The sequence below is a fragment of the Leptopilina boulardi genome, unplaced genomic scaffold, assembly GCF_019393585.1.
Source record: "Leptopilina boulardi isolate dan_hultmark-lab unplaced genomic scaffold, ZJU_Lbou_2.1 LbouV2_30, whole genome shotgun sequence".
Taxonomy (NCBI): Eukaryota; Metazoa; Arthropoda; class Insecta; order Hymenoptera; family Figitidae; genus Leptopilina; species Leptopilina boulardi.
Window position 1 is genome coordinate 330560 of NW_026137863.1, and position 26185 is coordinate 356744.

Genomic DNA, 26185 nt, shown 5'->3' on the forward strand with positions numbered 1-26185 from the left:
TAAAATTAAATTCATTAGAGAAAATTTTCATTTAAAAAAATTTTTATTCATAAAAAAAAATTGTTATAACTTTTCTCATGCACACAATTTTACTTAATTTTGCTTCAGGGAAAAAAAAAACGTTAAGAAAACAATTGATATAGAAGAGAATGTATGACAAGGGTTTTCTCTCTTTAATGTTTATAATTGATACAATTTTTAATTAAGGACTATACATGGAAAACTGTTTTAATTAGAAAAAGCGTACAAAAGCTTTTTATTTCAAGTGTTTCATTTTTTGTAATTCAATGTCATAAAAAAAAAAAAAAAAAAAAAAACAATCCAATACAAAGTGATTGAAAATATTTCGTTCAATAACGTTTCAAATTAATCTATTTCTTTTACCGATAAAAAATTTCTATTACCTCTTAATATTTCTCTTTTATTTATTTATTTTCCCTTATCATTTCTATTTTACCTTTAAATTTTAATTTATATTCAAAAAAATTTAATTAAAAATATTTTTTTGTTTTGATCATGAGAAATTAAAAAAAAAAAATTCTGAAATTTTTCGCTTTTATCGTGGAAAAATAAATGCATAACAAAAAGTACACTCCACGTGATATGTAATTGCTGGATAATTTTAATTAATTGTATTCTTGCATTAATGAGTTGAGAGTTAGTTATATAGATATATATATATTACGTGTAGCGGTAGAATGTTGCAACAACAGGTTTTTTTTTTTTTTTCTCTTCAACATTTTTCTGACGATGCGGTTCAATAATTATTAGAATGCAACGTTATTTTATTGACTTTGAAAAATAATTTACTACACTTTGTCTAATTAACTAAGAAATTATTTTAAACATCTATTTCCGAGAGGAGAAAAACGTTATGTGACCTTTAGGAATATATTAAACGTCCATCATAATATAATTATTAATTAAAAAATTGATCCAAGGTCACTTAATTTTTTTTTTTGATCATAAAAAAAACAATTTTTATATAAAAAAAATATTTAAAAATTAAAATCAAAATTTCGGTAAATAAAATTTAAAAAAAATTATTTTATATTTATTTTTGTAAATTGAGGTATAAAAAAAAAATTTGATTCACTTAAATGTATTTTTTTTACGGTAAAGCGGAAGAGACAGATTTGTGAGGTAGGAAAAAATTTTAAGAGGCATTTTTTCCCCGCTTTTTTTTCTGGCAGTTAGTACTCGACTGTAATTATTATTACGGTTCGTCGTTATTTATTGCTTGGCATATACCATGGCAGTAAAAATCATCGTCAAGTGTCGTAAATTCCAAAGTGCGAAGGATAAGAATTATAAAGAAGACTATTTTCTTTTTTTTTTGTTTTTGTTTACTATAATATTTGATTTCAATGAATGTAACATAAATGTTTTAATTAAAATTCCTAATAATGTAAAAACAAATTTTTTTATTTTTTGCAAAAAAAAAAATGACTAACAATGTAATCAATAGATTTTATGATAAACATATTAATTAATATATTTTCCAGGTATTAACGCCATCGTCAGGCGTTAATGATTTTGCAATAAGTATGCGACCGGATTATCATCGAGCCATCATTGACACTGTTCAATACTATAAATGGAAAAAAATTGTCTACCTCTATGATTCTCATGACGGTAAGTTTCTATTTTTTTTTGTGTAAACTATTAACTTTTTTTTACACAAAAAATTTTATATAAAAAAAATCAACACAGGTTTGCGTCTTTTTGTATTTTTATTTTTTAGTCCTATTCTCCTGTGACCCAACATCCTTTAGCCAATATAATATATATATATATATAGGAAATAGTAGAATCGGTATGCATTTCAAGAAGGGCGGCGTGAGTATATGTGACTTTTAAGCAAACTCAAGGGAGTCAACTTCGAACGTTTACTACAGTTTCCACACATGCAGTTATACGATCAACTATATCTAGAAACGAGTGGCTCTTTTACCTCGAATCCATATATATATTATAACCCTCCTAACACACTATATATGAAATATATAGACAGACACAACATTTTTATATATACCCGTAGAATTACATTTTGTCATAAATCGTCATTTAAAGTCTTATATTTATGTACATGAATTGGTATATCCGTTTTGCAATAAAAAGACAAAATATTTCTCCCCCCACTTCCTTTTTTTTAAAAAATATTTTCTTGCAATATAAATAGTGCCTTGCAATTTAAACTGAAATATGTTTGTAACTTACTAGTTTACAAGAATCTTTATTGGAAGAAATAAAACAGAGAGAGAAGCGATAAAGTCAACAAAATAAGCTTACTAAAAATTCATATGATCAAGTTCCACCAACATAGAAGAGGGATTTATATGAGCAACGCCCTTTATGGGAGGACATTTTATATGCCACTGCGATTTATAGGAGTAATTTTATAATTCACGCCCATTTAAGGAAAGAATGTGTTTATATAACACGCCCATTTTTTAAGAGACTACTTTTTTTGTAGCTATATTCATTTATACAGGAGGATATTTTTATTAGACACGCCCTTTTGTAGGAGGTGTTTAAATAAGACACACCCAAAATTATTCACGAGACACGCTTATTTGTAGAAGAATCCTTAACAAGATGCACATTTTTTGGGCGGATCTTAATAAAACACTACCCTTCATGGGAGGGGTATTCATAAGACACGCCTCTTTTTAGGATGATCTTAATAAGACACGCCTATTTTAGGGAGGATCCTAATAAGTCACGCCTCTTTATGGGAGGGTCATTCATAAACCACGCCTATTTCTGGGAGGATCCTAATAAGTCACGCCTTGTTATGGGAGGGTCATTCATAAACCACGCCTATTTGTGGGAAGATCCTAATAAGTCGCGCCTCTTTGTAGGAGGGTAATTTATAAGCCACGCCTATTTGTGGGAGGATCCTAATAAGACACGCCTCTTTGTGGGAGTATCCTAATAAGACACGCCTCTTTGTGGGAGAATCTTAATAAGACACAACCCCTCATGGGAGGGTTCTTTATAAGTCACACCTATTTGTGGGAGGATCATGTACAATATACGCCTTTTTGGGGCGGAGCTTAATAAAACACGCCTCTTTGTGGGAGGTTTGTAAATGAGGATTATTTTAAGACACATTTCTTTCTAGATCTTTTTCATAGAATACAGAGCATCTTTCTATAAGACTTTTTAATATATTAAAAAATAACAATAAAAATTAATTATCCTTTTAGTAGCAGAATTATTAAAATAGATAATTAAAGAGCATTTATTCTATGTAAAATTTAAAAAAAAATCAATTTCTTTCCGATGAAATTGGAAGCGACTCTATATATAAAGGATACAATTACCGTTTGCATAAATAAAACATTGGCATTAAGGAATAATCACTTGCTCTCGGTGCTAGAATTTCGTTATGCGAAAATTCATCGACAACGAGATATCGGAAACTATATATCCCTTAATAAATTGGAGTATCGATACTTGATAGCAGTCATTATCAAAGTTTTGCGATAGTTGAGTGGAGATTATCTCTTATTGTTTTGAATAATCTCCCTCCCCCTCCCCCCCTCCTGTATGTGTCCTGGGGATTATTGTTCGTGCATACGTAAAATGTTTAAAAAAAAATGTGTTCGCACCGCAATGGTGTGATAAGTTTTCACCGCGAATAATGGGAATTAATTTGAAAATATGGGAATTTTTTTTTTGGCTTTTGGGTATGATATGAAAACCTGAAAAGCGTAACTACTAGTTTTGCATGTTGTTGTATTCTCTATCTCGAAATATATAATAATAATGGTATAATAATGACGATCTTTTAACTCTTAGAGAATAGAAAGTAAACATTTGTACGAGAAAATACGAGTGTACGCCATTAATATGAATTAAAGAGGACACCCGAGTCCCGTGTTAGCGGCTAATAGAATAACTCTGTGGATTCCCTTGCGGTTCTCTGGCCCTATGTTTTCTACTTCGTATATAATGTCTTTTGCGGAAAGCCCGAAAGGACAAACCTGTATAGCTGTAAATTGTAAAGTTGACCTTGGGCCATGTACGAACGTTACTGTAAATCTCAATAAATTCACTATCTCTCTTTCTCTCTCTCCCTCTGTCTACATTTTATGAATTAAATTAAAGCACTTGTTCGTTTCGAAGAACAAAGACTCATTTCTTTTTTTTTTCTATTTCATTTTTTGTTGTTGTTTAATTTCCCTCACTGACAAAGGCTTTTTCAAGTCAAGGGATAAAGTTTAATAAAAAATTTTTTCTAACAAAAAAATTTCATATATATATATATATGAAAAAAACAAACAAAAAAATGGCATATTTTTTGAAATTAAATAAAAATTATTTTAACATTAATTTGAAATACAAGAAATTTAATTTATTAAAGTCATTAAAAGTAATAAATTATAAAGCATAGATAAATAATGATTCATTAATTAAGTTTATATCGTAAAGTACAACATAATAGAATTATTATTATTATTATTATTATCATTATTTTTTTTCATATAATTTTAATGTCAGTTGGAAAATACTTGCCAATTTTTAATGGTTGTTAAACACATTAACGAGAGGGAATAAAACTTTTATAAACCTGTTAACAATTTTATGATTTTTTTATTTATTGTTTTGATACTCATATATATATACTTTATTTCTTTATACTCATATTTTATTTTTATAATAATATTTTTAAGTAATTGCATTATTTTTCAACAAGATTACCAATGAAATATAATCAATTTCTGTTGACTAATAAGAGATTTTTAGAAGACGTGATGTGCAATTATATGATTAAATACTTAATAAAATATAAGCAAATTGAAGTTTCAGAAAAAAAGATATATATACATATAAAGAACTGCTTTGAGGCGACCTAAGTTTGAACGATTTCAACTTTAAAAGCAGAGTAGTTACTTTTAACTTTTACAACACCAGCAAAAGTTTAAGCACTTTTGAAGAAGCAAACAGTCAAAGTCGAAGCCTCGATTTCGATACTTTTAGATTGAAACGATACTTGGCTTTTATACCAGTTAAAGCTTTACAAATAGGAGGAATCTGCTTTTAAAGATAATTACTATATGATACTTGAAATCGAATTTCTTTTTTTTCTATTTTATTACTTCAAATGTAAAACCACGTTAATAATAATAAATCAAAATTATTTTTTTAATCCGGGAATTAGAAAAGAATAATTATTTTGTAAGCCACGCACATTTAGCTCTTTATGGACAAGATTTAATTAGACACGCCTTTTTCTGGGATGGTCATTTTTTAGAACACACGCCTTTTGTGGGTGGATATATTAATAAGACACGCCTCATTGTGGAAGGATATTAATAATGCACGCCTATTTGTGGGAGGATCTTAATAAGACACGTCTCTTTGTGGGAGGCTATTAATAAGACACACCTCTTTGTGGGAGGATCTTAATAAGACACGCCTCTTTGTGGGAGGGTTATTCATAAGTCACGCCTATTTGTAGAGGATCCAATAAGACACGCCTCTTTGTGGGAGGGTTATTCATAAGTCACGCCTTTTTGTGGGCAATATTTAATCGGGCACGCCTTTTGTGGGTGGATATTAATAAGACACGCCTCTTTGTAGGAGGATAATTTATAGGATACGCCTTTCGTGGGTGGATCTAAATAAGACACGCCTCTGTATAGGAGGATCACTTACAAGAAACGCCTCTCTGGTCAGGATTTAAAAAAAGATACACCCCTTTATGGGATGGCCAAACTAAAAACACGCCTTTGGGGGTGGATCTTGATAAGACACGCCTCTTTTGTAGGCAGTGTTTTATGGGACACAAAAAATAGTATTCGTAAGCATGTATTTTAAAAAAAATAACAATAATATTTGAATAAAACATTAATTTATCTCCATTGGGATAGGATTAATTAATTTTTTTTCCAATTTGCCATTTGTTTCGCGAATAATATCAGAAAGGGATTCCATGGAGCGACATCAAGAACAACAGAAAGTACGTGGACGCGTGTTTGCATAATGAATACGGTAGAGTTTTGTTGTTCAGAGAATAGTAACCATAGTACAGAAAGAGAGAGAGAGAGGGAGAGCGAGAGAACTGAGATCGTCTTGTCAAACACGCTTCTTCGACAATGTTTGCAAGTTGAAATGGTCAAACGTACGTTTCTCCTATAGTCGCACAAACTCCGATAAGACAAGCCGCTGGAACCTCGGAATTGGTAAGGAGTTTAATTACCGAATGCAAATGCAAATATACTTTAGGGACTCCCTGTGCGCTATCTAGAGGTACATTCCACCTTCTCTTTCTCTATCGCTCTCTCTCTCTCTGTCTCTGTCTCTCTGCCAGGAACATTTGACTATAAATGTGAGACGGCGCCAACTTCAACAAGGGCATACTCTCTTTCTCTGTCATTTGCCGTATACTTTAATTAATTGCTCTTGTTATAAACGCAAAGTCCAACTTCATCAACCTGATTATTATCGTTTATCGAATAAAAAAATTTCGCTCTATTTATTATTAGGAACTTGATAATGTTTGCCGCATATAGCATATACATGGATCCTCGAAATGATCAAGTTAATTAAGACTTTGTTGGTAAATTGTTCGTAAACCACAATTTCATATCAAACGCAAAACAATTATTGTTTTGGTTAATAATAATTAGTATTATTATTAATATTTATTATTATTTTATAAATTAAGTAAAAATAATAATTTGAAAAAAAATAATATTGAAAAAAAAGAAAATGTTTTACAATATTTTTCTGGATTCAATTTTAAAGATAGGAATTTAAAATCTCCGGTGTTTCCCCCCTTTTTTTAAAAAAACATTTATAGTGTAGAATTTCTTGTGATACGCATAAAAACTACGTCACACAGACCAGGAAAACATGGGAAAGAAAGAAAGGTGAAGGACCTGCGTTCGAGTCGAAGGACACAACAACCATGATCATGAATTCAATGAGAGTCACGTAAAATTCATTTGCAGTTTAATTATAATTTCCTATTAAATTAAAACCGCTTTTTGCAAAAAAAATTTAAAAAAAAAACTAAATACGCAAATTTTTTCTTTTTGATACACGAAAAATAATATTAATAATAAATATATAAAAAAAAAATTATATAAATAATACGGTTTTTAAAACATGCTTTTATTTGGAAAGAATTATTTTTTTTTTGTATTAATTTATAATTAATTTGAAAACAATTAACTTTTTTTAATTAATTAATTTACGTTTTGTTTGCGTAAAATATCGATGTATTTTTTTCTTTTATTCTTCACATTACTGTTTTGTTTTTTGTCAAATAATTTACGTTTTTGTGAAAGCATTTTTAATAATGAAAATGCTTTTTATTTCCTACTTTTTGTTAAATTGAATTCCATTACAAAAATATTTCACGCACTATACGTATATATAAAAATATTCGGAGGAAGTGAGAATGAAATTTTAATTATTTTGTGAAATAAATTTCGTTTTTTCTTTTATATAAAATGGAAGTATAATAATTATTTATATAATAATTATAATTTTTTTTTTGATAACCAATTTTGAATCTAGTTAAAATTTTAGCGTCCCCCAGAGATTTAGCGCCTGGAGGGACTATATCTATAGCCGGTCCTGATATAAATGTAAATTATATTATATAAAATATACAAAATAATATTATTTTAATAAAATAAAAATCAAATTTTTTTAATAAAATATAAACGTTTAGGATAAAAAAAAAATTTTTTTGGTAGAAAAAGGAAATGAATAATAAAATCATTGATCTTTTTTTATAAAAAGGTATTCCCTGAGTAAGTGCGTCATATTCATGGAGGGAAAAGAAGAGAAAAAAAAGAAGAGAAAAACAAAAGTTGAAAATCTCATGTTTGTTCCTTGGATGTATATATAGAGAGAGAGAGGATACATTTACATTCGATCTTTTATGAATCGCGCTATATAGTAAAATGGAAAGGGAAGGTTGGCAGAGTGGAGGATATCGCCAGGAAGAAGAATAAAATACTCTGATGTCTGTACATGATTTCGCATACCGATTTCATCATCATATCTCTGCAATTATAATCATATATATATATATCTAATTTTTGTTTCCCTAGTGCGCAAAATAATTTTTAAATTGCATTTTTTTGGTTGCAAAAAAAAGAATATAATAACATTTTTTTTTTCAAAGTTCTCGAAACAGTATTTCCGGTAAAATAAGATTTATGAACGTCGACGAAATAACTCGCGCCAGTTTGTTCCTATTCATCATCGACTACTATTGTGTGTGTGTGTCTGTCTGTGTTACTCTCTTTCACTCACTTCATTTCTTTTTCTCTCTCTCTCTCTCTCTCTTTCTCTCTCACAGTTGAGGGAGAAAAAAAAAACTACTCTGTGCGCGTAACAATAAGAATCATACAATCAAGATTTCTTATAACTATTGAAACAATAAAAATTACACGAATTTCATTTGTGACAAAAAAAAATGACCAACTGCAACTACAAAAAGTCGTTACAATCGAGCACGTTTAGTGTCACATAATGGATTATTTTCTTCAAGTATATTTTTTTTTTTTTCGTAAAAATTTTCACAATTAACAGGTACGGTAGTTTCTATTTGTAACGCGTTCTGAAGAAAGGGACCTTAGAGGCAAAAAAAAAATTATAGGTTATGTTTTAAAATTTCCAAGTGGAAATACAATCAAAATACTAATTATTTATTTATTTAATATAATAGTAAATTTATATTTAAGTCTTATGAAAATAACAACTGATTTTTATTTTCAATAAAAAACTTTAAATGTAAAATTATCGTAAACATAACCTATAATTCGTTTGTTTCTAAGGTCCCTTTCTTCAGAGGGAGTCACATATAATTTATTTGTAAATTTTTCATACAAAAAATTATCTTAAAAAATTTATTATTTGAATAATAATAAAAATAATAATAATAATAATTATTATTATTATAATAATTATTATTATAATTATTATTATTATTAAAATTATTATTATTATAATTATTATTATTATTAGTCAGGACCAAATTAACAGGGGTTTACTGTATTCAAACTGATATTAAATAATTAATTTTGTAATCTTTTTTCAAAAATTTAATTTAAAAAAAAATTTGTTTAAATTATCTTTTCCTCAATTATATACTTTATTTTTCCCTAGTATTATTAACTTTATTTTAATGATAAACTGTCTGTGTATATATATAATTTTTAAAATCATTATCTAACACAACCTGAAGATGAACGACTGTAAAATATTACTCCCACTACACCTTTCTCCTTGAACAATTTTAAATCTCAATTATATTATTGCTAGGAAACAGTCAATTTAAGCAGTGATTATATAAACTCTTTGATCAGAGTAAGTGACTTATTACCACAGTGAGACTCGATTCTTTTCACATTGTGCGTTCTTGGATAAAACATTTATTCACGCAAGTAAATCGCAGAATCTAAAAAAGTTGATTACAAAATGGGAAAAAAAAATTGTTTTTCAATTGGAAAACAATTTTTTGTCTAAAATTTAGAAAAATTAGTACAGAAAACAAAAAAATATTTCTTTTGTTTTCATAATGTTGGGAAAAAAAATATTTTGTGGCCCCGATCTCTAACAAAAAAAAAAAAACTATTTTCTTTGTTCCTCTTTTTTTAATAAACAAAATATTTGTTTTTGAAAAAAATGATTCGAGCGAAATGGGATATTATGATTTATTCAAGAGAATACAAATATTGAAGTTAGCAATGCTATTTGTAACAATTGTGCAAGTCTATGTGATTATATATACATATATATACACATAACAAAAGCAAGCATTTCGCGGTCTATATGGACAATCATTAAAAAAAACCGACAATCGTTTTTATTTTGTCAAAACATTGATTTTATTTTTCGATAACAAAATGTCACTAATAATAAAAAAAAAACCATGGGAACAGTAGGGACAAAAGAAAAGGATCATTATCATTCACGCTGCAACCGGGGAATAATAATTTTTTATTGCATCAAAATTATTATTATTATTTTTCACCAACGATAATAACTACAATAATTGGTAATACAGTAAAAATTATTAGTCATTTACTCATTTTAGAATTTTAAAGCATTTTTGAATTGTAAATTTCGAAATCAATAAAAATTCAATTTCTTTGAAATTAATTTTTTAAATAAATTAATTAATTAATTCAATTAATTAATTAATTTTTAAATAAATTTTTTTTTTAATTTCTGAATTTATAATTAAATGTTTTACTTAATTTTAACGCCCTCCTTTAAAGCCGGCCCTGCGCTTATAAAACTTGTTTCAATATTTGAAAATAGTGAATAATAAAAATATCGGTTATCGGTAAAAGTGTGTTCAACTTTCAGGGCTGGATTAAGAGCAAAAGTTACCCTGAGACGAATTTTTTTTTTTTTTTTTTGACAAAATTATTCAACAGAAAATGTAATTCTTGGGTAAAGCTCTTGTCAATTGAGACACAGAGAATTATAATAATTCAAGTATAGGTGAGGATTACACAGGATCATTGACTAATTTCTGTTATGAATTAGACCTATTAGTGTAGATCCATACCTAATTTAATTAGTTCACTGATCAATTAGCCCTTAATTATATTATTCACCCTAATCGCGAAAATCGAATTCATCTTCATAAATTTGCAGTTTATTAATTTCCGCACTGACAAGAATATTATTCTTTTCATAAATCGATTAACTTTTATAATAAAAACAAAACCTCTTTGTTTTTTTATTACAAAGCAATTTTCAAAGTGGATAATTTTACAATTATCATATATAATTTAAAAATTATTGTACTACGATTAAAAAAATTATAATCGAAAAATTATAAATTGGAAAATACTCGTTTTGCAGAAAAAAAAAATTATTTCATCCTTATAGCGATTAAATGACATAATTATTGGTTTATAATTTTTATTTTACAAAAATTATCCTCTTTTGTGATAAATATTTTTTTTATTACAAAAATTTTTTTATTTGAAAAATATATTGTTAAAAAAAACTGTAAGATTATCGTATTTCAAAAAAAAAAAACACGATCGGGTTTAAAATTATTAAATCTATCTCAAGGTTTTTTTTTGCCATCGATAAAAATCATGAGTTTGACATATTTATGAAACAAATTTTGCATAGAAAAATATTTATAAAATATTGGATATTATTGATTTTTATTTTTTTTTTATAGAAATTTTAGTAATAATTAATTAAATTTAAAAAATGCTTAATTCTTAAAAATAATTTATAGAAATTTTAGTAATAATTAATTAAATAAAAAATTGCTTAATTATTAAAAATAATTTATAGAAATTTTAGTAATAATTAATTAAATATAAAAATTGCTTAATTATTAAAAATAATTTTTAACATTTGCAATTTAGTTATAATTTAATTTATTTTCAGTATTTGCATTTTAGTTATAGTCAAAAAAAAAATTATTTTTATTTACAGTTTAGTTATAATTTACTATAAAATAATTTTTAACATTTGCATTTTAGTTATAGAAACTACGTTACCTATTTTAGGGGGGGAAAAAAGGGGGTTTAAAAAAATAAAAAATTGGTAACGTATTTTATGGACGGCCCCTTATAGTTAAAAAAAATAGTATATTATGTGGCAAGCACGTAAAGTAGTACTTTTTAGGTACCAAGTCGAACTGCCTTAAAAAGTGCTACTTTATCTGCCCAAAACAGGCACAAAAAAGATACTTTTTCATGTCAATGGCGAAAAAAAATTATTTTTATTTCCATTTTAGTTGTAATTTATTATTTAATTATTTTCTCATTTTCACTTTTTTTTATTATTTTCACATCCCGTGAATTATTATATAATTTTTTTTTTTTAAGAATTAATATGCTTCTATATAATTATATTAAAATTAAAATAATTAGTTTTTATTATAATGACTTTTGTATAGAGTTAAAATTTTTCACAATTAATCCAAAAAAGGGAGAATAAAGTGATAATGAAAATGAGCAGATTTGCCATATATATAAACAAAACGAGAAATGAGGGATTAAATTTGCATTGGTTTTTGTGTGTATATATATATATATGATATATAATTATTGTCATGAGGTAACAGAGATGTCATGAACATGCGTAAATCCATGGGTATTGCTCTGAGATTACACACATACACACACACATGCATATAATTCAGTATACGTCACCGCGTGAGTTCAAGTTGATTCGCACACTAACTATCCGTATAGATAGCTGTCCCTATTATGTACTTGTTCATCAACAAGGAGATATGTCAGCGGAAATCTGGTCAGTATCTAGTTGGCTTTGACAGCTCGCACGTTTTTATTTTCCCTTTGACAGTTTTATTGAATCAAAATTTACACCTGATTTTAATTTTTTTTTTAAATATGTATTAAAAATAGAAAATTTTATCAAAAATAATTTCAATTTTTGTATTTTGTGTTACGGTTTGTATTAAATTTTTCTAATTACAAATAGAAAAATAAAATAATAGAAAAACCTAGTTTAAAATTTTGGTTTACTATTTAAAGAAATTTTTTTTAATGGAAAATTTACCTATAATTATTTTTTCAATAATAATGGATTCCCTGACTTTTTCCTGCAATGTTGATACAAAGTAATTTTTATATTCCGGACATTTTTTTTCCTTTCTGTTTTTATAAAAGAGATTTAAAATTTTTTAGGGGATACGGATCATAAAAATCACCTAGTATATAATATTCATAAAATCAGTGTAATTAAACAGTTTCTCTTTTCTCATTGTTCCACATAAGTGGAAGATACGAATTTATATTTCTATATTATAATTTTCATTTCTTATTACATTAATATTTTTTAATAATATCCTTGTAGACAAATATGGATGGCAATATAATACGAACCTCGAATCACTATACAATATGTAAAGGTGTAATTATTTCTCTAAATGGGGAAATATTTTTCCATCAACAAATAATAATTCTTTTTTTTTAAATTGTTAAAAATAACTTCAGACCACAAAAAAGAAACAGAAAATTTTGAAATTAACAAAAAAAAGAATTAATGCCGAGGAAATTGGTATTAATTTTCTGTCTTATTTTCAAACGAATTTTTTTGGCAAAAAAAAAAAAAAAAAAAAAACTATATTTACGAGACTCATGAATTTTAAAAGCTTCAATCCCATAAAAAATAGAATGTATTTATATCTCCAGTGATCTGTAAAAGTGATCTGCATACAAGTACAGAACGTAAATTTTCAGATTGGAATTTAAAAATACTGCCTTGATCAGGAGATGACACGGGGAACCTTCCACGTTATACATACTTCCATTAACCTTTATCGAGCTTAGTTGAATTTATCTGCCCTAGCTTGGCAAAATGGACTACGCCTTTTTACGACAAGTTCTAGTTGGACTTGTGTGTAAGTATTTTCCATCAAAAAAAAAAAACTTGAAGCAATCTAAATTCCTCTTTCTCTCACTCTTAAGTTATATTCGAATTTAAAATCCGTAATTAATTTTTCTATTTCACTAACAATTATATCTAAGGAAACATCGACAGAATTTTTAGTAGCCAAGTAGTTAGGTAGAATTTTTGTTAAGACAAAATTTTCATCTAACAGAAAAACAGAATTTGACTGTATTGGATTCATTTGTTAGATGAAAATTTTGTCCCACAAAAATTCTGCCAAAGATTGCAATTTTTTTTTGGGGGGTAAAAGTAAAAATATTTCCAGGCAACCTTCTCATAATGGACAGTGGTTTTCACGAAGGTTGGAGTACACCTCTATTACCAAAATTAAAAGAAGATAAATCATTATCAATCGAAGATCATGAAACTGGATGGATTATTAATTTTCTCTATTTGGGTGTTGGTCTTGGTTCATTGTTACCATTTCTTTTAATGGACACAATAGGCAGAAAGGGAACACTATTGGCTGCATCAATACCAAAAGTTTGTAGTTGGATACTTTTGGGTTTAGCGACAAATGTCACGACAATTTATATTGGACGAATGTTAGCTGGTATTGGTTGTGGTGTAACTTATTCAGTGGCACCAATTTATTTAGGTGAAATCACCAGTAAACAAACAAGAGGACTATTAAGTACTCTAATGGCAGTTTTAATAAATATTGGAATGCTCATTATTTATGCATTAGGTCTTAATTTCTCACGATTCACATCGTCAATGATTGCTATTTCAGTGCCAATAATATTTCTTCTATGTTTTATTTGGCTACCAGAGACAGCTGTTTATTTAACGCGTAAAAATCGTCTCACAAGTGCTGAAAGAACACTTCAATGGGCATTGAATCGTAAAAATGTTGATGAAGAATTAGAGGAAATTAAAAGAATTGTTTCAAGTGAAAGTGATGGTAATAATAGTTTTCTTGAATCACTTAAAGATGTTTATAGAAAAAATGAATGTCGACGTGCATTTGGAATTGTGATTATTCTTTTGAGTGCATTAACATTAAGTGGTGCTGCACCAATTTTAGCTTATCAATCAGAGACATTTAGTAAAGCTGGTTATGAATTTTCGGTGGATATTATTATTGTTATTTCTGGTTGTACTTTAGTGGCAGCTGGTTGTATTTGTGTGGCAACTGTTAAAATTGCTGGTAAAAGATTATTACTATTAATATCGGCACCAATTGCAGCAATATCATTGGCAACGGTAGCAATTTTTTTTACATTAGAAATAAAGGGATTCGATGTTTCTCATATTAAATGGATACCAATTGTTGGTGTTGTGGTTTATGTTATATCTTATGGACTTGCATTAAATCCGATACCCATCGCTTATATTGGAGAAATATTTCCTAATGATGTCAAAGTTCCTGCTGCTATTTTCTGTGCATTATACTACGCGGCTGCCTCGGTTATTGTAGTTGAATTTTATCAGGTAATTTTTTTTTTTTTTTAATATAATTTTTTCCAAGAGAATTATTAATTTTTCTGTGAATTTATAATTTTTCAAAACATATTCTAGATAATAGAGAAGTCATACGGAACGTACTTGGCCTTCTGGAGTTTTTCTGTGATAACTTTGCTGGTGACGTACCTCATTTACTTGTACGTACCTGAAACTGAAGGGAAGAGCTTGGAAGAAATTCAAACAGAGTTAAAAGGAAAGAAGCAGGCTACTTGCTGGGAAATAACTGATTTAAAAGTCCGCTCATGAGTTATTACTTTCTGTGCGCTCTCGGTGAAAAATTTTTCCTCCCAAGGCAAAAGAGAGAAGATACTCTTTAATTATACGTGAAAATCGAACTTGACTTGGTAGAAGATGAAGAAAAAAAAAAAGAATAATTAAAAGTCAACTACGATGACACTTAGATCGAGTGACATCTAATTATCAACTTTATCAAATGAGGTCACTTCAAGTCAATGACGATGATGATGATGATAATGATGGATTAATTAAAATAATGAAAATTTTCGAGAAATCTTAATTTTACTTTTCACACATTTTTTTTTTTACATATTTATCTTCTTTTAATTTAATTTTATTATAATATATTTTCTAAATTAATTATTGTAAAAAAAAGTATGCTTTGTACAAAAACTCTTTACATTAATCTATATAAATAGTAGCATAACAATAGTATATGTAATAACGTTATCGCAAAGTTATTTCGATAAATACCATTTTGATATTATTATTTCGTTTCAGAATTAATTTCAAAAGCCGAATATATATGTTAACGATAGAAATATTTAAATCTCTCAATTCTTGCGTATCATGTGCTTTTAATTATGACGAGGCAGATTGTGTTAAAATTTCATTTATAACAACTACATCATAAATTAATTATTTAATATACGCTCGAAAGATATATTGAATTTAAACAATATATTTATTCAATTAACATAATTAAAATATATATATTTTTCTACTGTATTATTATTTTGTTATATTATTTGAAAATGCAATTTTTTTTTAAAAAAAACTATAATTAATGTATTATTAAAAAAAATGGAAAAACACCAATAACAAATATTTTTTTGTTTATAAATATATATTTATATATATATTTATATATTTTTATACATATTTATATATTTTTATATATATTTTTATATTTAAATATATATTTATATATTTTTATATTTATATATAACTAAAAAATATATTTTTGTACTCTATTACTATTATATTATTTAAAAATGCAATTTAAAAAAAATATAATTAATATAATATAAAAAATAGAAAAACACAAATAACAAACATTTTTTTGTTAAAATATATATAAAAATATATATATATTCTTTTTTGTTAAAATATATAAAAATATATATATATATTTTTTTTGTTAAAATATATAAAAAAAAATATATATATAAATAATTAAAAATATATTTTTGTACTCTATTACTATTTTATTCGCTGAAAGTGCAATTTTTACAAAAGAATAATATAATTAATAATAAAAAAAATATAAAAACACCAATAATAAATATTTTTTTGTTAAAATATATATATAAAAATATATATATAAATATATATATACATAATTAAAAATATATTTTTGAACTCTATAATTATTTTATTTTTTGAAAATGCAATATTTAAAAAAGAATAATATAATTAATATATTATAAAAAAGGAAAAACACCAATAATAAAAATTTTTTTTGTTAAAGTAATTAAATACTAAAAATAAGAAAAAATGTTGATCAGTACATTTGTTAAAATATATATAAAAATATATATATTCTTTTTTGTTAAAATATATAAAAATATATATATATATTTTTTTTTGTTTAAATATAAAAAAAAATATATATAAATAATTAAAAATATATTTTTGTACTCTATTACTATTTCATTCGTTGAAAGTGCAATTTTTACAAAACAATAATATAATTAATAATATAAAAAATATAAAAACACCAATAATAAATATTTTTTTGTATAAAAAAATATATATAAATATATATTCATAATTAAAAATATATTTTTAAACTCTATAATTATTTTATTCTTTGAAAATGCATTTTTTAAAAAAGAATAATATAATTAATATATTATAAAAAAGGAAAAACACCAATAATAAAATTTTTTTTGTTAAAGAAATTAAATACTAAAAATAAGAAAAAATGTTGATCAGTACATTTGTTAAAATATATATAAAAAAAATATATATATATATTTTTTGTTAAAATATATAAAAAAATATATATATAAATAATTAAAAATATATTTTTGTACTCTATTACTATTTTATTCGTTGAAAATTCAATTTTTAAAAAAGAATAATATAATTAATATATTATAAAAAAGGAAAAACACCAATAATAAAAATTTTTTTTTGTTAAAGAAATTGAATACTAAAAATAAGAAAAAATGTTGATCAGTACAATTGTTAAAGATGTTTGAATTAAAAATAATATTTTTATATTTAATATTAAAAAAAAAAATTAAAATAATTTATTTATTATAATTTTTATTTAAAATAAATATTCGAAAAGAATAAAATAATTTCGCATTTCGAAAAAAAGTAATCGTTTTAGCATTGTTGTACTCATGCAATTGTGAGAAAATAGAGAGAGAGAGAGAGAGATAAAGAGAGAAAGAGGGGGATTTTAACAGCATATTTTAGTTCATTTAGCAGAGATTCAAATAGTGAAACGTAAGCAATCAGGATAGTAGCAGAGAACTACCTTTCTGTTTGTGTCTCTTTAAGCAAGATACTCCTCTACATGGTGATTGCATGCTCAGGCAGGAAGATCTAGATTGATGGACTAGGAGGTGCGCTGTATACATAACAACCACTTAGCCTTGCATCATCCCAATGAGAATATCGTACTCAAGAGACGAACATTCGCCGAGAACGTACTTGAACCGATACCATGTGCAATCTTAGTAATAGAATTCCCCCACTCCACCCTCCCTTACACCCCCTCTTCTCATTCCCATGTGATTGTCATGGAAATGACAAAGACCTTTATTTCCTTCTACATACATATATTCTCTCGCAAGTCACTGGCACATAATTATTTATAATTCCCACATTCTTTATATTACAAAAATTTCATAAATAAAATTAAAAACTATTTTTTCATTTTTAATTATTTACAAATTGATAAAATATTTAAATAAAAAAAAAATTGTCATAAACGTGTTTTTTGTTTTGAAAATAGACCGCGTTTTTACAGATGAAAATAGCATGAAAAGAGAAAAGAATTTGACTTTGTAGATCAAGCTACTGTGATTAAAAATAAAAAAAAAATAAAATAAAAGCACATCGTCGCGCGTGACGCGTGTGTTTTTTTGACACAGTCACGTTCACGTTTTTTTTTGTGTTTCAGTCTCGCGACCTATCTGTTAAAAAATTACGAGCACTGGCTGCATAACGGAGGTAAATTGCATCCAACAGCATTTCAGTCACATTTATAAAAATGGAACGGACTGTCACTGACAGTTCTCTGAAGAGTAAATCTCACACACAACCCTAGGGGTTGTTTTTTTTTTTTGTTTTTATTTTGTAAACTATATCTCTTTTCTTCTCTTTTTATTTTCAACGACGGCAACCCCGCGAGTACGTTATTCCGACATTCGACCGAAATTAACAAATGACTCGAAATGGCCATCATTGACCAATATTTCTCTTTTTATATATCTTCAATATCCTCAATACGAGTATTATTTTGCATAAAAATAGCCATCTCAATGTCAAAATCATATTATTTATTTTTCTCGAAGTATTTTTTTTTATAAATAGAAAAGAGAAAGAGCAATTGATTAAAAATTATAAAAAGAATTTTTTTTATACGAGAAAGATATATAATATTTAAGCCCCAATTTGGAATGAAATTATCAATAAATGTTTAAATGAAAAAAAATGTGGGTTTAGCGAAAAAAAAAAAAATTGTTGAAATGAAAAAGGACATTGAAAGAGAGAATAGAAGGGAACTCTCTATTATATTGTTACAGTACAAATGCAGCTTCTTTTACGACAATTGATTTATTCATGACGATCCTTCGCTCACTCGCTTTTCTATTGCCCATATTCTTACAACAATAAACGTCATGAACATTTTGCTTGCCATTCTCTATGTCGGGATTGCTTCACATATGACCTAGAAATACACGTGACATATTCGAAAACATAATGCGATTGCTATTTCAAAATTTTTTTCGATTAAATGGAAATTATAATTAAAAACACATTAAAATTTTTGAAACATTTTCGGTATTCTTAATTTCTTCCTTATGTGATTATTTTTTTATTATTATTATTATTAGTTATTTTATTATTCTTTATTTTTTGTTTTGCTTTTTTACTATTTATTGAAAGGAGAATTTATTAATTATTAGATATGATTTTGGACAAAGTGTTTAATTATAATTTCCAAATGATCGGAAGTATTTTCAGGAGGAGTTTCCGAAAATTATCCTAGACTACTTCAGAGGCATTCAGAAATGATATCAAGTGCAATGGTATATAATGGCAAAAGTGTATGTGAAGCCATCCCACTAGAAAATTGCAGCTTATTGTAAGCACTTAGATTTAACAACAGTATGAACAGAAATGGAATGACTAAAATTATATCTATATAGCAAATTGATAATAATAATTCTCTCTACTACTAAATTAAAGTTTTCTCCAACTCTTGGAACAAAAAAAAATAAGGAAAAACATCAATAATAAAATTTTTTTTTATCAACAAAATTTTTAATTTCTATTATTTAGATAAATTAATTGATAATTAAATTAAATCTTTTAATTATAAATTAATTAGAAATTAAAAATTAATTTAATTCTAATTTTAGAATATAGATGAAAATTTCTGTTTTATATATTTAATTTTTTTTTGTAGACAATTTTAATAAATTGCAAAAAAAATCTTTTGGGATATGACTGTATATTTACAGTCATAAAAAATGAAGATTACATTTTGGAAATGTGAGATATCGCGTTTGGATATACTTGAATTATTCCATCAAGCTACACGCGTAAGTGAGTTATTGGTAGCAAATTGCTGCTGGTTTAATTTGTTTAACGAGGCCAGTCCAGTATTTTCTCGGTAATTTTAGCTACCTCATAAACATAGTGGACACATTCTATATATATATATATAAATATAATATTAACAGAAAATTATCCATCGAAATATAAGCTCATAAAAAATAAAGATTCAATCAAAAATCTATATGGAAAATAATTTTTCCCATTATTATATTTTATAATTAATTAATTATTTTACATTAATTAATTAAATTTTGCTATTAAAATTAAAAAACCTTTTTTTTAATCAAAAAACGTTATTTGAAAATAATCTCGTATTTTTGGAATTTAAATTAATTTAAAAAAAAAATGAAATAATTTAATAAATCACGTTCACCTTGTTAGGGTTAAAGGATTAATTCTATAGGCTTTAGTACGAAGCTCAAGGGAGATAATCCTCTAATTGTTGACATCTCTCATTCACATCTCTCTGTGTCTATTCTCCCGCATGTCAGTTTCAACATACATTATATTAAACGCGGGTATATATATATATCGTTGAGGCGCTTAGAGTTGATCTGCTCGCGATCTCATTAGTCAACCTATCACATTGCAATCTGAAGATAAGATCACATCTTCGTCTTTATCGACCCCCCACCCACCCCTCACACACACTAAGAAATATAATTTTCAATTATTCATCTAAAATACAAACAAAATTATTATTTTCATAACTAAATGATTATTTAGAAAAATTATTAAATAAAATAATTTAAAATAGTAGATATTTTCTAAAAAGAAATAAAAAAAACTAAAAGTAAACTAAAAATATAAAAATTAATTGTACAAAAAATAAATTTAAAAATAATTTAAAAAATGAGTTTCTTAAAAAAAATTAATAATTAAGCATCAAATATAAATATAGAGAGGGGGAGAGGGGAGGTGATAGAAGTTTCACACTCGTGACGCTGAAGAGCATCAAGTATAAATTACAAATTTGTGCTCAGCTGACCAAAAGGCCGAACACTAATTTCTCCCTCTCGACCCCCCCCCAACTTTACGAGTTACTGAAATAATTGCAAAACACGAACAGCCAAAGCTTCGCCAGTTAAAAATTCAATTAGTGATAAGAGCCGTTAATTATTTCACTCAACACTCACATCGTAATGACACTACATAACGAAATAGATTATCCACAAATATTTCAAATTAAATGTTACATGAGAAATAAAAAAAAAAAAAATTTTTACCTAATATAATTAACTATGGTAGATTTAATTAAATTCTATATTTTTTTCTAAATAATTCAAACAATATTCTAAATGTAAAAAAATATTTACCTAGAACAGCGAAATGTTTCAGTATAGTAGCAAAAAAATTTTACTTCTATCTGTTAAATCTTTTGCTATTCTAGTGAAAACTTTTCTGGTTTTAGATAAATATTCTTTTTCCGTGTAAATAATTAATATAATTTTGAAACAATTAAAGAAAATTAATTTTTTTATATTTATTAAAAAGGATTTTAATTTGAAAAATCAATTAATTTTTGTTTATCTTAATTTTAAAATTAATTTTTTTTATTTGATAATAAAAAAATATTTATTATTAATTATTATTTATTATTATTGTTTTATTTTGATTGATTTTTGAAATTATAATTGGAATAGATTTTGACTTTTGGAAATGCAAAAAAAAAAAAAAAGTGTGGTAAAAGAAAAGTGGTTTCCGCTTTTGAAATTCGTCGACTATTCGCTCGATGCGTATAAGAGTCCTATTCATTCAATTGATTAAACATAAGCCGTTCGAAAACGATTCGACCACCTAACCCCGAGCGGTAACCATTCTCTCCCTTTCTCTCTCTCTCTCTCTCTCTCTCTCTACCGTATTTTCATCCAGCCGGACAACAATGCATGGCGATATGTCACCCGTACCGAAATGTTCTCGACGCGCCATTAATTGAAATTCAAATGGACATAAACACCTCCTCTGTACCAGTTTTGGACTGTCCGTAGCAAAATTCCCAAATTTCTAGTTTTATTCACCCCTCAATAACCCAAACACAAATTCACAATTCCAAGGGAACACACAAATACACAAAAAAAACTTTTTCATCGATCAACAAAATTTTTTATTTTCAACTATTCAACTCTTTTTTAATTGAATTCACGATCCATTAGAAAAAAAAAAAAATATATGTGTGGTTAAACAATTTAATTCATCATAGCATTGATTACATTACAGTGAGATTGATTTTTTTCTCACCTATTTATTAAAGTGATTTTCTATTTTTACGGTGGGAAAAAAGATTTCAAAAATTGTTTTCTATACAGCCAATAAATTAAAAATTATAGTTATTACTGATAATTATTTTTCCAGTACAAGTAAATTTTTCGTTACCATGACAACCGTTACCATACCAATTGTTTTCATGGCAACCGTTACTATGATAACAGTTAGTTACTATGGCATAAGTTACTATGGCAAAAGTTACTATGGTAACAGTAAGTTACTATGGCAGAAGTTACTGAGGTAACAGTTACTATGGCAAAAGTTACTTTGGTAACAGTTAGTTACTATAACAGAAGTTACTTAGGTAACAGTTAGTTACTATGGCAGAAGTTACTAAGATAACAGTTACTATGGCAAATGTTACTATGGTAACAGTTAGTTAATATAACAGAAGTTACTAAGGTAACAGTTAGTTACTATGGCAGAAGTTACTTTGGTAACAGTTAGTTACTATGGCAGAACTTACTAAGGTAACAATTACTATGGCAAATGTTACTATGGTAACAGTTAGTTACTATAACAGAAGTTACTAAGGTAACAGTTAGTTACTATGGCAGAAGTTACTTTGGTAACAGTTAGTTACTATGGCAGAAGTTACTAAGGTAACAGTTACTATGGCAAATGTTACTATAGTAACAGTTAGTTACTATAACAGAAGTTACTAAGGTAACAGTTAGTTACTATGGCAGAAGTTACTTTAGTAACAGTTAGTTACTATGGCAGAAGTTACTAAGGTAACAGTTACTAAGGCAGAAGTTAGTAACTATGACAGAAGTTACTACGGTAACAGAAGTTACTAAGGTAACAGAAGTTACTAAGGTAACAGTTAGTTACTATGGCAGAAGTTACTAAGGTAACAGTTACTAAGGCAGAAGTTAGTTACTATGGCAGAAGTTACTAAGGTAACAGAAGTTACTAAGGTAACAGAAGTTACTAAGGTAACAGTTAGTTACTATGACAGAAGTTACTACGGTAACAGAAGTTACTAAGGTAACAGAAGTTACTAAGGTAACAGTTAGTTACTATGGCAGAAGTTACTAAGGTAACAGTTACTAAGGCAGAAGTTAGTTACTATGGCAGAAGTTACTAAGGTAACAGAAGTTACTAAGGTAACAGAAGTTACTAAGGTAACAGTTAGTTACTATGGCAGAAGTTACTAAGGTAACAGTTACTAAGGCAGAAGTTAGTTACTATGGCAGAAGTTACTAAGGTAACAGAAGTTACTAAGGTAACAGAAGTTACTAAGGTAACAGAAGTTACTAAGGTAACAGTTAGTTACTATGGCAGAAGTTACTAAGGTAACAGTTACTAAGGCAGAAGTTAGTTACTATGGCAGAAGTTACTAAGGTAACAGAAGTTACTAAGGTAACAGAAGTTACTAAGGTAACAGAAGTTACTAAGGTAACAGTTAGTTACTATGGCAGAAGTTACTTTAGTAACAGTTAGTTACTATGGCAGAAGTTACTAAGGTAACAGTTACTAAGGCAGAAGTTAGTTACTATGGCAGAAGTTACTAAGGTAACAGAGGTTACTAAGGTAACAGAAGTTACTAAGGTAACAGTTAGTTACTAAGGTAACAGTTAGTTACTATGGCAGAAGTTACTAAGGTAACAGTTAGTTACTATGGCAACCGTTAACATAGCAACTGTTACCATGACCTTTTCTTCCTTAGCAACAGTTGCTAAGGATTAAGGTAATTTTGTCAGTAGTATAAGTTAATATTTAGTAAGACTGTAAAATTTTATTTTCTATTTTATCAATTGTAATAATTTTATTTTAGTAGTAAAAATATCCTAAACAAAAATTTTGAATAGAATAAGGTTTCTATAGAAAAAAAAATAACAAAACGTTAAAAGAGAGCTTTTTTCTAAAGAGAATGGGACCCTAAATGTTAAGCTTTTGATGTCCTTGGAGAACAAGTTAATTGAAAATTCATGTTCTTTAGAAGTAACCTAATTTCCTTTCAGGATCAATGAATGCAGGGTGTCTTTGACGTGGAGTTAGTTACACGTCGAAAATGCTGTGCATTATATATGATAGGACAGTGTCAGCACAGAGGCCACACTGTTCGATCTTATACATAATTAGGAACATCCTAGAATGCATTTCTATATACATATATATATATATATATATATACATATTATATCTATATATGTATGTAATACGATATGAACAGAATTCGTGAAGCTCAGGTCCATTATATGGAATGGTGAAATGGCTCCAGGGATTTTGCGGAGACAATTTCAAAGTTACAAAAGTTACAACTACTTTGTACATTATTTCTATATATATATAGTGGGACACGTAGAGCAAATATAAAATTCTTAAATCGACAAGTCTCGTTTTCCATCAGTTTCAATTTGTTTTCTTATATAGTTTTGTTGCGCAAAGTAATCAAAATGATTTTTGTTCGATTGACAAGGAATATTCCGTTTGATATTGGTCATCATTTGCGAAAGTTATTTCTACTTTTTTATATGGCAAACTAGAGATATTGAAATCTATAGTCAACGACACAATGGGTAACTATTGATTGGGATTATTTTAGGGCGCCAACGACAAAATTATCCGCAACAAAAATTATACTAATTATTATTTTAAGTTTGTATTCACTTACCCCCATAAAGATGATACAGTATAGCAAGTAATCTTCCATCTGAAACAAAAAAAGAATTATTATTTAAATTAAAGAAATTTAATTTTCAAATTAGAGAAAGAGTGAGGTAATTTTGATTCTATGAGCTTATGATATAATTTCAGTTGATTGATATTTGAAAATATTTTTTTTTTTTTTCGAAAATCGAAGTGACTATACACATAAACATCACGATAGCAAATTGTCATTCATTGTCGGTTTATTTCGTCTAGTCATTCGCGATTCCCATCGTGTGAGTTGTCGTCCATCAAACGAGCTTTAGTCGTGCGGAGTGCTTGGCCATTGTGTTAAATTATTGAGGAGAAAGCTCTCTAAAGCGCCGTTGGTTGAATGGAGATGGGCACAGAAGGAGGAGCAGGAGGACGAGAGGAGAGATGGAAGATGGTATTTCACAGGCGAGCACTTCGATATTCCCAGTATTCTATATAGATATACACAAAACACAATTTTCGAACACACATATAGCCAAACACTAACCACAACCTTAAACCTCAAAATGTCGTGGTTATATGATCACAACACGTTTTCAAAGCATGCCAAAACAATCAATTTACAACCATCCGAATAAACTTATATATTTATTTTTCTGCATCTATATTCTAAAAAATAAATATTCGCAAAGTCAATTTTACTAACATATTAAAATTCACATTTTACAAATGACAAAATTTGTGATTAAATTTTCTATTAAAATTCAATCGTACAAGAAACAAAAAATTAGAAGTGAATAATTTTCAATATAATATCCAAATATCAATAGCAAATTATATCGATTAATTTTATGGAAATACTTTGATACATACATACAGTAGTATTATAAGCGAGAGGATCAAAATTTGAATTCAATATGTAAGAGAAGCTCGAGAAGAGGAAACACAGATGGAAGCAGGAAACAGCGAGATAAAATATCTGGCATAACGCTCTGGATGAAAATGGGTACATACCAAACGTTGCTGTTGCACCTCGTTATACAAATACAGACACATATATACATACATACGAAACAAATACTAAGTACAGTGATTTTCACCAAAACGAGATGCACTTACAGAAATTACAATGATATCAAAAGGGATGTCATTTTCGACAACTCCGGCATTTACGAATAACTAAATACTCAATTCAGTTTTTTTGTTCTAACTTCTATTTTTCACAACAATCATAAAAACAGACAATTCATTTCGTTTCAAAATAACATAACGGTATTTGTTCAAAAATTTTCCTTATTTTATTGGTGGTATTCCGAAACAATTATCTCGCAAATTTAATTTTTCGAAAATTTTTTCCAAATATGTTTTCTAGTGTAGCTCAGCATCCGCTGGACCA

The 26185-nt window shown here is 27.0% G+C and overlaps 2 protein-coding genes and 1 long non-coding RNA gene across 11 annotated transcripts in view; 2 read left to right on the top strand and 1 right to left on the bottom strand.

The window, feature by feature from the left end:
• Positions 1-26185, top strand: part of LOC127282384 (glutamate receptor 1) — a 283556-nt gene that overhangs the window by 212497 nt on the left and 44874 nt on the right. For all 4 annotated transcript variants that reach the window (XM_051306583.1, XM_051306581.1, XM_051306582.1 and 1 more), the window contains one exon: positions 1506-1635. In XM_051306583.1, the coding sequence (XP_051162540.1) occupies positions 1506-1635 (130 nt within the window). The remainder of the gene's footprint in view (positions 1-1505; positions 1636-26185) is intronic.
• The window catches only part of LOC127282404 (uncharacterized), a 99421-nt gene that overhangs the window by 42712 nt on the left and 30524 nt on the right, over positions 1-26185 (bottom strand). Inside the window, exon 2 of the long non-coding RNA XR_007843200.1 lies at positions 24821-24859. This is a non-coding gene — a long non-coding RNA (uncharacterized LOC127282404). The remainder of the gene's footprint in view (positions 1-24820; positions 24860-26185) is intronic.
• LOC127282390 (facilitated trehalose transporter Tret1-like) lies at positions 7972-15881 on the top strand. 6 transcript variants are annotated; one of them, XM_051306594.1, is made up of 4 exons: positions 7972-8562; positions 13218-13378; positions 13694-14862; positions 14950-15881. In XM_051306594.1, the coding sequence occupies exons 2-4, from the start codon at positions 13336-13338 to the stop codon at positions 15139-15141; spliced, it is 1404 nt and encodes a 467-aa protein (XP_051162551.1). In that variant the 5' UTR covers positions 7972-8562; positions 13218-13335; the 3' UTR covers positions 15142-15881. The 6 variants fall into 6 exon arrangements, with proteins under 6 accessions (XP_051162551.1, XP_051162554.1, XP_051162553.1 ...); XM_051306597.1 differs by lacking the exon at positions 7972-8562 and adding an exon at positions 9318-9339; XM_051306596.1 differs by lacking the exon at positions 7972-8562 and adding an exon at positions 9329-9416.

Coding starts and splice junctions, on each gene's coding strand:
- LOC127282390 (XM_051306594.1), top strand. CDS start 13,336: ATGGACTACGCCTTTTTACGACAAGTTCTAGTTGGACTTGTGT. Junction 13,379..13,693: donor AGTTCTAGTTGGACTTGTGT/GTAAGTATTTTC, acceptor AAATATTTCCAG/GCAACCTTCTCATAATGGAC. Junction 14,863..14,949: donor TTGTAGTTGAATTTTATCAG/GTAATTTTTTTT, acceptor AACATATTCTAG/ATAATAGAGAAGTCATACGG.